The following is a 15,620-nucleotide window of genomic DNA, read 5'->3' as shown; positions in this document are numbered from 1 at the left end:
CTTTTTTTTTTTTTACCAGTGATACACCTAGGAGTAGTTTCCTTTTTATTTATTCTACTCAGCTTTTGCATATTTTCTTTAATATTTTCATCAAAGTCACATACAGACAGATTCACCCTTATTACATGCACACATCTGTGAATTTATAGGAACACATGCATTCCTGTTTGTCAATAGCACTGCATGCCCCTTTGCAGTTTACTATGGTCTGAATGCTGGTATTCCCCAAACCCATGTTGAAATCCTAATCCCCAACGTGATGGTACGTGGAGGTGGGGACTTTGGGAGGACATCAGGTCATGAGGGCAGAGATCTCATGAACAGGATTAGTGCTCTTATCAAAGGGTCCCCATAGAGCTCCCAGGCCCCTTCTGCCATGTGAGGATATAGACATGGACAGTCAGCAGTCTGTAACCTGGAAGAGGACCCTCCCAGGAACCTGACCGTGCTGGGACACTGTTCTTGGACTTCTAGCCTCCAGAAATGGAGCAATAAATTTTTGATGTTTACCAGTCACCCTGTCTATGGCATTTTGTTACAGCAGCCTGAAGTGACTAAGACAGTGCATCCTCTGCACCCTGCACTATACCTAGCCTCTGGCAAACACCCATGCTTTCTGTTCTAGAGCTTCAAGTTTTCCAAATGTTATATAAATGGAACCATACTTATCATCTTTTAATTCTAGGTTTTTTCCCTTAGTGCAATGCATCTGAGATTCATCCATTTTGTCATGTATAATAGTTCATGGTTTTTTATTACAGAGTTTTTCCATTTGCTGCTGGTAGGCTTGAATAAGGCCTTTAATGGGCCTGGCTCTAGTCACTGACACTCATGTAATTGTCTTGCATCAGTGGACTAAATATATAACTTGCTTTTAAAAAACAGAATGTGGCAGAAGTGCTAGATGTCTCCTCCCAAAACAAGCTGTATAAAGACTGTGACTTCTATCATGAGTGTTTATTCTGGCTGTCTTCTGGATTGCTTGCTCTGGGGGAAGCCAGCTGCCCTGTTGTGAGGCTACCTTTATGGAGAAGCCCAGGTGAGTGAGCTGGGAAGTGGATCTTCTGAGGCCTGTCAAGAGCCATGTAAGTAATCTTGTAAATAGACCATTTATCAATCAAGCATCAAGATGACTATAGTTTTGGTTGAGAAGTGATGGCTGCCTCACAATAGACCTCGTGCTAAAGGCATTCAGCTCAGCCAAATCCAGATTCCTGACCCAAAGAAACTGCAAAATAATAGCTGTTCATTGCATTTAGCCTCTAAGTTCAGGGTGGAGGGGTATTTTTACACAGCAATAGCCAGCTGACAGAATCCAGTCACTAGCTGAAGAACACTTTATTACCAGTGTTAGGTGATTATGAATAAAGGCACCATAAGCATTTGCATACATGTGTTTGTGTGGACTTGTTTTCATTTCTCTTGAGTAAATACCCAGGAATGGGATTGGTGGGTCATATGAAAAGTGTACATTGAACTTTATAGGAAACTGCCAGTTCAAATCAGTTTCTTGATGCTTCATCAGCATCAGAAATTCTCTAACATTTCTCTCCAAATCTTTTCTCTTGCCCTTGTAACTTCTCTTCTTTCCCTAGGATTCCAATAATCCTTCTCCCTGACTGTATCCTTTATGCCTCTAAGCCATTTTTTGGAATTTCCATTCTTCTCTTTTGCTTCTTTGTGTCTCATTGTGGATATTTTCTGATCTTTTACTTCCTCAGGTTTTTACTTTTAAATTACTGTTTCTAATTAACTTTAAACTTATCCTCCATTGTACTTAATTTTATGATAGTATTTTTTAATTTCAGAATTTCCACTTGACAGGTTTTTACAGTTTCCCAGTTCTGCTGAGATTCTCAATCATTTATCTCATTGGGCATAGTAAACATACTTATACTAAAGTACAGTATGTGCTTTTGAACTCTGATCTTTTGAGCATACATGGATATACTGCAATTGACTGCTATTTCTGCTTATAATTTTTCAGCTTATTTTGTGCCTGCTTCTTGACTATGTATTGAATTGAAGTGTAGGATGGTATAATTGGGATATATTTATATATGTATATATTAACATATACATATATATATCCACACACATACATATCCATTTGTTTGTTTATTTTTCTCCCAGGTACCTGTGTATCATATCAATCCCTAAAGCTCTATTGAGATGATTCACAGATGAGCTGTGGTTCCTGATTCTGACTAATATATGGCCTTTAGAATGAACACTTCAAGGCCCCACCCCATGACATTGGAACACTCTGGACTCAGTCTGTCCCCATAATCCTAGGAGACAGTCAGAAGTGCAGCCTAGGCTTCTCTGCTCTCAGTGAGTGCCTACACATCCCTTGGGGAAAAGCCTAGAATACATGGGGTTCTTTGCTTGGCCTCCATTGCATTACATACCTATTTTTTCAGTCCCCCCCCCCGCCCAGTGTCCCTGTCTTTTCACTGTGTTAGTATTGTCTAGTGCTTTGAATAAAAAAAAAAGTGTTTTGTTCAGCTCTTTTGGGATGTTCTCAGAAAAGGGTTGGTCTACATCTTTGCATCAGCCATTGCTAGAAGACCTGGGCTTCTTTTATGTGTGAGAAAAATAAGTTACTTGTTTATGGTACTATTAGACAACTTTGGATTCACATGGTCAAGCCAATTTCTAAATGATATATTGATACAGTTGAATTAAATATTATATTTAAAGCCAGTTTGACATTTACCATGCCCTCAATATTATTTTCCTTTACATTATTTAGGTATGAGAAGAAAAAGATTAGCACCCCTCTCCTTCTGCTCAGTTTAAGTCTCATTTTATACTAGTTCTCATAGACCAAGTACTCCATAAGTATCTCTGAAAAGTCACCTAATACTGCATACAATTTTAATTCCTTAATTTAACCTACCCTACAGTGAAGCTTCATAGTTCATATTCGACTTTCCAGTTTTTCAGCCTACTTCATTTTTATGTTTTAAATACATTCTCCCTAAGAAGTTGATACAACTTAAAACTTATCTGTTTACTTCTGAGTTTGAAAAGTGCTTACCATTTGAGATAGAATTTCCATTTTCAGTAGTGATAGCACTGGAGAGTGGATTAGATGACTGAACTCCATGGCTATTCGCATTTCTGTCTTGAGTCTCTGACACAATCTCTGATGTACCGGAGTCATCTCGGCTAGTTAGGTTCATGTTAGTTTCAAAACCTAAAATAAATTTTAGAAAAAAAGTATTCTTTTTTTTGCTGCAATATACTGAATAAGTTAAATAAAATGTTGAAAGGGAATAATACAACTTATCAAATCAAACATTAATTACATTTAAAAATAACTTAGTAACAATATTAATCAAATTATGGCCTACACAATATTCAACTGCTAAACATGTGGTCTATAAAATATTCAACAAGCATTGTTAAACTGAGTAGTGAAAATAAATTTGATAATTTCTTATTTTCAAACACCCATATAGAGAACTTTTGATGTCATAGGTCAAATAACTTGTCATTATAGCATTGTCTACTTCCTAATAGTATGGCAATAGTTATGTTTGAGAAGTTTTCTGAATTACTAAACTAAGTGGAGCTGAAATAATCTTACAGTTTGGGAATAAAATAAGAAATATATTTTTGACATTATTATAAAATGTGTTTTAACCATTAAGGAATACTAAACTTTAGACCCTTACCTCTGTATTCTATACCCTAATAAAATTACCTAAATGTTCACCAAACATTTACCAAATGGAATGCTCTGAGATGTGCAAACACAGAAATCATTGTCCAAATTAGTTTGAAAAGCCAAATAAGGATTTTTCAAAATATGATTATTATTTTTTCAAAATTAATAATAAAGTAAAATACAACATATTCTAAGGTTTGTAACAATATCTAGCTGAGGTAGACTATTACATAATAACAATATTATCCTCAGGCAGGATCCACAAGTGAGAGTGTGCAAATCAAGCACAATTGTCATCATGGTGTCACACTGGCTCTCTCTCTCACCAAGTCAGGCTCCCTTTCTCAGACTGGCCAGGCATACATGGGATTGGCTCTTGCTTCTCAAGGGACTTCAGAAAAGTCCCAACTTACTGGGAGATTTTTATTCAATATCAAAGATATGAATGCTATTTCTGCTCTTGTCTGTTGGTGCACAGTAAATTCTGGCTGTCTTTAGTTGGGGCTGTTTGAAGTTTTAGGCTAACAAATTATTCAGAAAGGATAATAAGCATAATTTGCTTCTTGCACTTTACAAGGGGAAGAACAGTTTATCTGCCATGATCCCCATAACATGGACTTCAGTAGATAGAGAGGTTATCTCCATATTCCTGTAAGGGGAATTATGCTCACCCAGGTCATGTAGCTGGAAAGAGGTAGAACAGAATTTTAACCTATGTATTCTGATCATCACTCAGTTTTTATTTTTCACTATAAGACAAATTAGACTATGTCATTTTGCATCATTTCAATGAATTGCAGTTTAAATTCTAAGACAGGAAGAGGAAAGATAAGGGGAGAGGTGGGAGGAAAGAAGAAAGGAAGGAGAGGCAGGCCAGGAAGCTCTCTAGAGCTTGGCTCCCAAGGCTGGGCTTGACATGATCCTTTATAACTCTTCCTCCTGGACATTCTCTCCTCTTTCCCTTGAGACATTTAAGTAGCACTACAGGCCATGGACATTTTCCCAGTTGCTCCATATTTCAGTCTCTGGTCTATTCCATTTAGCATTTCCTCTGTCTAGAAAGTGCTCTCCACTAACTACCCTGCTTCTTCCTACCCACCAGAGAGCATCATATTCAGATCACCCACAGTGCAGTGACCACTCATTTACAAGTAAGTAATGTGCAGCACAAAGAAGGGCCCAATCTGCCCAAAAAAGGAAGGTTGCTAAGGTTTAAAGTAGAGAATGCTATACAGAATGAAGGCAAAATGAACAGTGTTTTGAAAATCAAGCAGGAGAGTTTATATTTCAATGATCCAAGTAAGCCACTGTAGCTCCTTACTCCTTGCACTTAAAAAAATAAGCAAAAGGCTTTGATCAAGTCAATGTGTGTAAGAACAGTGATGACTATGAGGTCATGTGATCTTAGCTCTTCACAATGTGCAATTACCAAACAGGCTGTAACTGAAAGAATATCTATTCAATTTGGTCAACTCTATCCTCCCCCCACCACTTTTTTTTGTCTTTGGAAAGTTAGTAAATCAGGTTTTGTTTAAAAGATGTCTCAAGACACAAGACACAGACATGCAACAACTTTTATTTGTCTTCAAACTGTTTTTTTTTAAGTTCTGTAATTTAGTTGTTTATTATTGAGTTCCTGCTAAGTGCCTGACACCCTCCAGGTGCTGGAGATACAATAATGAATACCACAGACAGGCAGCTTGAAGCTTACTGCCCAGTTTGACAACAGACAAAGAAGCAAATAAACAAGTAGATAATTAAAAGTGGTGGATTCCCGGCTGGGTATAAAACTTAATGGAAAGTGATGGTGGGGGAGCAGCCAACATTTTTCAGGCAGCATGGCTCAGGAAAACACATCTAGGAAGTCGCAGTTAGGCTCATAGTAAAAGGAGGGAAAGAAGCGTCTGTGTAAACAGACAAACTCCCACATGTGTGAAGACACCAAGCAGGAAAAATCTCACCTTTTTCACAGAACCAGGTAGTAGGATCTTATTGAGTTGGGCACCTGGAAGCAAAGGGTGTGTGAGAAATGGGACAGGCACATCACCCAGGGCTAGGGAGGCCATCTCAGGCAGAAGTTTAGCTTTTGTTCTCAGTGCAATGGGAGGTCACAACAAAAGGGTGTGAAGCAGGAAGAACCTCCCTGGGTAAATGGGGCAGTCCTCTTCTATGTGGAGGTACAAGATTCTCAATTCTCTGAGACGTTGTGTCTTGGTACAAATATTTGATGCTAGCTTTCCTCACAACTGAGTTCTGTCTCATTAACAATTGATATATTTAAATCATAGTCAAAACCTCCAGTTTTGTTACTAAAGTTAAAAAAATCTTCATATTTCTGATCAGTAGGTGAAATTGTAGCCAAAAAATATGTTTAAATTTGTCACAATAGGCTGTGACTTTTACATTATCTACTAAGATTTTCTTTCTATTTTTATATTAAAAGCATATGTCTACTGGAGGATGGCTCTGAATTGGAATAAGAAAATAAGTCTTCCTTAATGTAAGACAAGAATTAATGGCCAACCTCATGATTATTATTCACATTGCTTATGTAATAATTACCACCCCTGCTAGATGTGATACTTGAGTTAGCTCTTATTTTCCTAACAATTCTGAAGAGTTGTCACTGTCATGCCTATTTTCAAGATGAGGTCACTGAGGCTTGGGAAGGTTAATCTACATGTAGACATTTCACAATTAGTTAGTTGTTGCAAATGGATTCAGACTAAGGCATGCGGGACTCTACCACCCACCCACATTCATTCCTGTGGTTGGCCCCTTATGAAAAGTCTTCCCTCCTTATATCATTTGCTGGTATAAAAGGATAAGGCCACTTCTTTTCTGTGGCTTTACCACCCATGCCTCAGTGGTAACTGAGGAACCAGGAACTGTAGGTTGAAAAATTGTACTTTGTCCACTGAAATAGAGTTGCAAAATCAGTGTAGGTGCCCTCACTTTGGGATTATCCTTATTCATTAATACTGACTGGGGCATTCTTAGCATAGTAAATTCTGTGTCAACCTTTGCTCATAAACACCCGTACTCCAAGTTACTGCACATAAAATCACATAAAATTATCTGTGCCCAAGTGTGTTAATATTTTGATTCAGCCACAATGAAGGTCAAATACAGAAATTCTCAATAATTTGATTTTTTTCATAAAGTGTCAGTGTAGTACATGGTGGTTGAAATGTTCCTTGTCAAAAGTATACCCATTACCCTGTACTTAAGCACTGAAGAAATCACAACAATGACAAATCAAGAAGACATTGGCATTAAGTCTGAAGAAGCCTTAGTTACAAAAGTGCATGTACAAAATGCATGTTTATGGTGAATTTTCAAAGGAATAATGCGAAACAAGCAAAGTCTTCAAGTTTGCTCATGCCTCCAAGCAGTGGCCACCAGGGTTTTGAGGGTGAAAAAAAAGTCAGTCACTCTAAGAGGAAATATTTGAGATTCTCAAAGAATAACAAGTAGAGAAGTAAGAACTGTAAAATACTGTATAATGATTTAAGGTATATCTGAGTCATCATTCTATCTCTGTATCTTGTAAAATCGGTGGTTTGTGTAGTTTAGTGACATCCTTTGGTCAAGTGCATTGTAACACTGGCTGATTTATATACCTATGGTGGTTTCTTTTAACCTGTAAGTAGGATTTCTCTGTGACCCTGCCTAGTGCTGTTTTTACAGGTATGGGAGAAATGAATCATACTGGCATCTGACTCAAAAGATAAAAAAGAAGTCTTGCCCTTACATTAGGATATGCTTATTAATTACAAGTATGCAAACAAGGCACATTTAAGTTGAATCTTAATCTGCTGAGAGGGTTCTAGCAAATCTCTAAATGTAAATACAAATCCCTGTGTTAGTTTTTATATAACTAACAAAATAGTTATATAGTTTTTATATAACTATACAAAAAATGAGTTGTCCTGTTTTAGTTTTTATATAACTAAAATATCATGCTGGGTGGGTGAAACTGTGGTTTTCTATAGGAGGTGATATTGCCACCCCACCCTCCCCCTACTCTCCCACCCCTGAGCAACATTTGGCAATGTCTGGAGATGCTTTTGGTTGTCATGGTGGGGGAAGGAGATTCTACTGGCACCTAGTGAGTAGACAAGAGGGATGCTACAAAACACCCTACGATGTATAGAATAGCCCCCCACAAAGAAGAACTATCCCTCCCAGAATGTCAATAGTGCAGAGGATGAGAAAGCCTGTTATAAAGTCTCAGTCAGACCACACCCTTTCCCCACTTAAGTCTCTCCACTGGTTTCTTATTTTCATTGGATTAGGATCCAAAGGTCTTCTGAAGCTGAGAGACTCTCCATAACCTGATTCCTTATTCCCAAATACCCCATTTGCAACATGCCACCCCTGCATCGCTCACTCAGCTTCTTTCTCTCCCCAAGGGAGCCTGAAGTTTCTGCCCAAACCTTCCCTGAGCAGAAGGGCCTTCCAAATCACCTTCTAGAAAATGCCCCAGGTTATCTCTCTCCCTGCCCCAGGTCAACTTCTGTTCCTACTCCTCACTTTAGTTTTTCCACATGGTCCTTCTCACTGTGTGGCATATTAAATTTCAATTTTTTTCCTGTATTCTCCTTCTTGAATACTGACACCATGAGCTCAAGAAGAAAAGACACAATGAAAACTGCACCTCTGTCTTGGGAATTTAGGAATGAATAATCTGGATGATCATTGCAGGATTCTTGTCCTACTCAGCTGAGTTAATGTCTGTGGTTGTGTGTGTGTGTGTGTTTGTGTGTGTGTTAAAACCTTTGATGCATAATAGGTCAATGTGTGTGGAAGGGATATCCAGGGTACATTCTAGTGGGTGTCTTTTCTCAGGCTTTGGGGGAAAAAATGGTGATTGCCTTCATGGTCCCTACTATGCAAATACTAAGGCAGCAGAAGACCAGGGACTGGAATGAAAGCTGTGCAAAATGTTACAGGAATCCATAGTGCAGATGGGGATGTAACAGCCAGGTGAGCCTTTGGGGTATGGGCAGGAGGTAAAAACACTGCATTTTGAAGCATGGGCAGAATGTGGAGAGGAGGAGGGGAAAGGAAGCAAAAAGATGTAAAGCAAGAGAGTCAGAACTTAGCGTGCTCAGGAGAAAGAGGCTGGCTCTGACCCAACTCTATCCTGGGAAGTGGGAGCTTATGTGGTATCATACAAGTGGGTTCCAGCAAACATTTTGAGTAAGGGGTAACATGAAAAAGACTATTTTTTAATCCTCACCCAAGGACATGTTTTTGTTGATTTGAGAGAGAGAGGAAGGGAGAAAGAGGTGGGGAGGGAAGGAGAGAGGGAAGAAGGAAGAGAGAAGAGAGAGAGAGAGAGAGAGAGAGAGAGAGAGAGAGAGAGAGAGAGAGAGAGAAATATCAATGTAAAAGAGAAACATCCATTGGTTGACTCCTGTGCACTGTACCTGTCCCAACCTAGGATCAAACCTGAAACCTAGGTATGAGGTTCCCTGACTGGGGATCCAACTTTCAACCTTTTGGTGTTGCAGACCATGCTCCAACCAATTGAGCCACCTAGCCATGGCAAAGACTATTTTGCAAATGCTGTTAATCTACCAAAAATTAGATATATAGATATATAGATATATAGATATAGCTGGATTAACTTCAAGGAGAGCTTAGAAACAGAAAAGCAGAGAGAATTTAGAGAGAGGTAGTGTCAGAAGGACAGAGAAGTCAGGGAGTAGGCCAAGTTAATGATGTTTTTGAGTTGAGGGGCAGGGAGTAAGTCAAGACCAGCCAGATGCCCAAATATGGGGATGAGTTTGGGGCTGTGTATGTTGATTTTGAAGTGACAGCCACATACCCAAGAGTTAAACTATGTGGCAGTTATTTGAATAAGGGCATTCATTAGGACAGAAGAGAAAATGTCTAGGAGAGACTTGGGAATCTCAGTAGGGAGGATTTCTTCCAGGAAGAGCCATATTCCTATGAGTAAGGAGGCAGAAGGTGACACACATGTGACAGTGGATACAAACAGGCAGGTGCAGGCTTGGGGCGGGGTGGAGGGGCTTGGCAGAGGGGGGATGGCAGAAGCAAAGGGCTTTGCAAAGCCAAAGGGAGGTGGACAGTACCAAATGTCACAGAAAGGTCAAGGACAACGAGAAAGGAATGAGCGATATAGTGTTTCTTTAAGAAGAAAGCTTAAAAACATTGCTCTCTTAGTTACCTTAACTTGAGATAATTTTAGAATGTATTTTGGAAACTGATAAGATAGGATACAGGTTTCAGTAATGCAGGAGAAAAACAAACTATAGTTGTTCGACTGATTTAAAATACTGTGAGTGCAATGTGAGGCATAAAAATTGTGAAAATACATTTTAAACTCATTACTCATGCTGGCTCTAATTCATTCTGCAACTCTATAGGAAAATTCCTCTTCAGAAAGGCTATTGCACAGAGAGCATGCTTGTTTTTTCCTATTTGCCATTAAGGAAAAGCACAGACATGCACAGAAGTGGCTGGCATGGCCCTGCTGCTTCTCAAGTTCTCATTTCTAAAATTTAGGAGTATAGCTAGCCTGTACTTACTGAAATGCATAGATGGTATGTAATTAAATTTGGATAGGATCACTTAGACCCCCAAACTGGCACCATTTGTGTTCAACCAAATTTTGTTCATGATACAATGAACAATCAATTCATTTTACATCTCTGATTTTTCTAAAATCTTTTATTAATGTACATGAATAAGAAATACAAATAAGGAATATGGCATTCTGCTGTAATAAGCTTCTAGAAAGTGAACTAAACCCCAAATATCTGGCATATTGCCTCAGAGAAAGATAAATATCAAGTGTAAGAATTCACATAGGCACAGGGCTGATCCTAAAGTCAAATAAGAAGAGATTTCACATGTAGAGTTGTGTAACAACATACAACGTGTGAGTAAAGGGGTGTATTATTCAAGAGATGTGTACATTTACCAAAGGTACACAATGATTTTGTGTATGTTTTGTCTAGCACAAGTCTAACTGACCTGGTGAATCCAACTTTATCATCCTTTTGCTAATAGTTGTTGAAATGTATCAACAGAGGGCTTCAGTGTCTGAGAGCAACACAGAACTGGGAACAGAGCAAACATTTCCATGAGTTCACTCTGGTGACACAGCAGTGCTCCACAATACAGTTATATTTCTATAAGAACTTTATCAGTTAAGAAACAAAATATATAACACTGTAACAGTTGGAAAGGATGGAGAAAACAATTGTCCTACATGCTACAGACCTTAAAAGGCTAGAGCTGCCCCCCCAGCATTTCTTGCTTCTTTTTTAATAACCCCTTATGAAACCTCCACTCTTTAGTAGATCAAAATTCCTCTTGAACTTGTGTCTTAAGCATTCTTCTGTGGCAGAAAGTGCCACAAGCACTTATCCTCTGGGTTAAGTAGGGTAGAATGGAAATGCTTCCTTGTCCCCTCCTCTTAGCTCCTGCTACCCACTCCCCTGCCAAGTCTAAGGAGAGGGTTTGCACTAGAAAACACCAACTAAAGCAGGAAATAAAGTGATATCTTCAACAACATATGCGCTGAGCTGGGGAAGAATATATTGATAGTAAAGCTAAAAAATGACTGTCAGTATAAATAAGGCTTTCAGGGCCCAAAAATGCACATAAAATTATGTTGTGCCAATTTTCTTTCAAATTTAACTAACTGGATCCTTTTGTGCCTGTCTATTCTGTCCCTGCCATAATGGAGGAAAAAACAAGACAAAAAACACATCAATTTTTTTCCTTTCCCTGTTCTTGGGGAGCTTGCCTTTCCTATAATTAGCTGAATATGTAACACCTAAACACCAAGCTGGCCTTGCCAGGAGACCCATTCCTCATGTATAATTTCATAGGTCATGTGGTTATTTATATTCCTGTTATTTTTGCATTTCCTAAATGCCAGGTGGTAACGTAAATCCAGGAGTCCTAAAACGCAACTCCTGCAGAGCAGCACTGTTGGTCTCAGCAGCATGTGCTTTTGGTACATGGCTCCCCCTTACTTTCTCCAGAAAGCAAAGGTGGAGAAAATAATATGCCTGCTTTTTTATCAGGAGCATTTAGTAATTGTGATACTTGCATGGTGTCATATGGACGGTATGCTAGTGACACCCATCATCTGAAAATACCAACACAGGGGAGCCCTCATGAACACTTCTTACCAGTTCACACATTCTTTCTAAGGTAAACAACCAACGCTCCCCTTATAACAAAAGAGTATTTATGTATGTATTTATTTTAATGAGAATTCTGTTAACTCTATTTTCTCTGTTGGTATTTAACCACTTACATATATAGCTATGAATAGAACTCTTCTTGGATTTTTAGTAGATAAATTGTTGTAGGTATAACCACGGCAGTCCTTTAGAAAAATATCATCTACAGTTGCTCCATTTCAGGGACATTAGCTTGTGCTCCATTTGTAATATGCCATTCTAGTGCCTTCTGGCCCTCTCCTATCTCCACCATGTAAACCTCAGCACAGTGAGAGTTTTGGATGAATCACTTAACGTCTCATATGAGACAGTAAATCTAATTGTTAGCATGAATCTCACTGATACATTTGCAGCAGATCAGAGAGAACCAGTAAAACCAACAAAAGTTAAAAAACAAAAAGCAGTGGTGTGTGTAGAGTCATTTCAAAATTCTTGTCAGAACTAATTACAAAATTTACCCACCTAAAATATTTAATAACCAAAGGGCACAGGCCAGGGCCCATTGGAATAGATAGAAGCCATATACCTTAAGCCTCTTGCCAAGCCAATATTTAACTGAGAAAAAACTGGGCAGGTCTGGGGTCAATGCACCCAAGGTGACGGGGTGGGTAATGGGAAATTTGCAAGGCTCAGTACAATGAGCATTTCCAACTGGCACAAAGATATTTCAATATTTTAACAATAGTATGGTGGTAACCCTGCATATCTGTAGAACCTCACCTGCCCACACTGGCTGACTACCAGCCAACAGCTCTGAGGCCCTACCTAATAAAATAAATATACCTATGAAGACTTAAATTTTTGTCAAAAGTCTCAAGCTTCCTGTACTGTTTCTTTGATAGCCCCTATGAGTTTACCCTTTTCTAGAGGTAGACTGGTTGGCATTACTCAATCGTTGTGCCTCTAAATCATATGCACGTTGGACTGAATTGTCCTTGAGCTATTGCAGTGGCATATCAGAATAGATGTCAGTTACTTGGAAAGGCTGAACAGCAGGGACAGTGCGGGCAGGGATAACCCTGTGTCTCCATTGGATTCTCAGTTCACTGCAGAAAGAAACCACCAAATGGCCAGGTCAGCAGTAGGGTTTCCCTTTTCATATGCCCCACAATGAATCATTTCTCATTGATCACTTCTAAAGTTAACATGTTTACATGTGAATAAATATTAAAAATCCTTTCCACATACCCTGATGTAGTTATTCCAAAACATAACATGATTATGTCATCATGCCTTTGAATTAATCATAGTGCAGAATGGAGCACACACTAGCTTCTAGCATGAGGGAGGGGTCCTCCTGTTCTGGTATTTTCTCTCCTGTTGCTTTAGTCCCTCTCCTTCCATCCCTCCATAAATCCCACCTTCTAGACTAATGTTTCAAATAGTATATTTATGGTGTGGGAAATCAATTTAGTTGGTCACCATAAGCATTTAAAACTGAAAGAGAGTAGAAAGAATTGAATAAAAATGCCACAGTTCATAAGCATCGAGAGTAAGTACCATTTTGTGAATTCAAAATAATATCTTCACATAAAAACTTTCTCACTGCCTAGATACATTGGACTTCTCATGTTTCCCTGTTGTAAGCTGCTTATGGGCAGACCCCACATTTATTTTTAAAGTCCATACAACTTAGTATAATTCCAGGCACAAAATAGATTATTACTGCATTTTTGAATAAATGAGTAAATAAATAAATCTTGCTCTTGTTATTTAATGATTTTTCCAAACCTCTTTGAAAATTTGAGGCAAATAGCAAACAGCAACACAAAATATTCTTGCTAGCTTCATCATTTTGCCTGAGGTTAACCTCTGAGACTTTAAACACTGAAAAAAAACAAACAAAAAAAAAACTGCATGTCTTGGGGCCATGTCATAGATTGATTTTATTATCTTAAAAAATGGAATATTTTTCTAAAATCGTTACAGAAGGTTCCAAGTATGTATTCAATCCCCACAGCAATGAAAGTGCTCTCTGATGAGCAGCTAGACCATATCACTGGGTTTCCTAATGATCATCAGATTAAAAAGGCATTTTTAGGATTCCCTCATCACCATACATAAAGCACAGTGCCTCTGTCCTGTGTCACTATCCCAGCCTCTGTAAATTAGACATGATTTCAAGTCTGAGTAAGTGAATGAAGAACAGCACCTCCACACCCCCCACCACATAGCTGCAACTATGCTAGTGATATTAATGCTGACAATTAGAGCTTTACTGTCTTGAATGACACATAAGTGATTCAATTAAATCTCTCATTGTGCTTAGGTTTATGTGATGGGGATAAGGGAGGGCCAGAAGACATGAGAGCAGCCTGTTACAAGTAGAGCATAAGCTAATGTCCCTGAGATGGACCAATTTAGATTATATTTTTCTTAAGGACTACAATGGTTATTCATAAAGCAATTTATCTGCTAAAAATCCATTAGGGACACTATTATTAACTATATATAAAAATGGTTAAATACCAACAGAGAAAATAGAGTTAATATAATTTTCATGAAAATAAAAGAAATAAATACTATTTTGTCTATAAGATATGCTGCTGGGTATTGGTTCCTTTCCTAACAAAGAATGTGTGAAATGGTAGAAATACTGTGGGGGCTACCTTACATTTTTTAAGTATATTTTATTGATTATGCTATTACAGTTGTCCTATTATTATCTCCCATTTATCCCCCTCCACCCTGCATCCCCCTCCCACCAGAATTCACCCCACTTAGTTCATGTCCATGGGTCATGCATATAAGTTCTTTGGGTTCTTCACTTCCTATACTATTCTTAACCTCCTCCTGTTTACTTTGTACCTACAATTTATGCTACTTATTCTCTGTACTTTTCCCCCCACTCTCCCCCTCCCACTTATAACCCTCCATGTGATCTCCATTTCTGTGATCCTGTTCCTGTTCTAGTTTTTTGCTTAGTTTGTTTTTTGTTTTATAGGTTCAGTTGTTGATAGTTGCAAGTTTGTTGTCATTTTACTCTTCATAGTTTTTATCTCCTTCTTTCTCTTAGATAAGTCCCTTTAGAATTTCATATAATAAGGGCTTGGAGATGGTTAACTCCTTTAGGAACAACTGGAGAGCAAGACAGACAACACAACCCAGGGCTCCAACATGGGGAACTAAAGCCTCAAAACCTCTGGCTTTAAAAACCTTTGGGGACTGTGACAGTAGGAGAAACTCCCAGCCTCACAGGAGAGTTTGCTGGAAAGACCCACAGGACCCTAGAATGTACACAAACCCACCAATCCAGGAATAAGCACCAGAAGGTCAATTTGCTTGTGGGTAGCAGGGGAAATTACTGAGAGTGGCATTGTTCCCTCTCTGACCTCTCCCCTACAAACAGTACCACAATGCAGCAAAGTATTTGCCCCACCCTGGCAAATACCTAAGGCTCTGCCCCTTACAATGTAACAGGTGTGCTGAGACAAATAAATACGGCCCAAATAAAAGAACAGATCAACACTCCAGAAGAACTAAGCAATGGGGAGATATCTACCCTACCTCAGATGCAGAGTTCAAAACACTGGTAATCAGGATGCTCACAGACTTGACTGAATATAGTTGCAAAATAGAGGGGAATTTTTAAGGGTATGCAAAGTGAAATAAAGAAAAATGTACAGGGAACCAAGAGTAAAGGGAAGGAAACCAGGACTGAAATCAATGATCTGGAACAGAAGGAAGAAATAAACATTTAACTGGAACAGAAT

General features: G+C 38.7%; 1 protein-coding gene across 3 annotated transcripts in view; it reads right to left on the bottom strand.

The window, feature by feature from the left end:
• MYO16 (myosin XVI) overlaps positions 1–15,620 on the bottom strand; it is a 627,599-nt gene that overhangs the window by 46,783 nt on the left and 565,196 nt on the right. For all 3 annotated transcript variants that reach the window (XM_045821913.1, XM_045821912.1, XM_045821911.1), the window contains exon 33: positions 3,044–3,202. In XM_045821913.1, the coding sequence (XP_045677869.1) occupies positions 3,044–3,202 (159 nt within the window). The remainder of the gene's footprint in view (positions 1–3,043; positions 3,203–15,620) is intronic.

The sequence above is a fragment of the Phyllostomus hastatus genome, unplaced genomic scaffold (assembly GCF_019186645.2).
Source record: "Phyllostomus hastatus isolate PE091 unplaced genomic scaffold, TTU_PhHast_1.1 phas_scaffold_46, whole genome shotgun sequence".
Lineage (NCBI taxonomy): Eukaryota > Metazoa > Chordata > Mammalia > Chiroptera > Phyllostomidae > Phyllostomus > Phyllostomus hastatus.
Note: the sequence above shows the minus strand (reverse complement) of the source record. Positions and strands in the feature narration are given on the sequence as shown.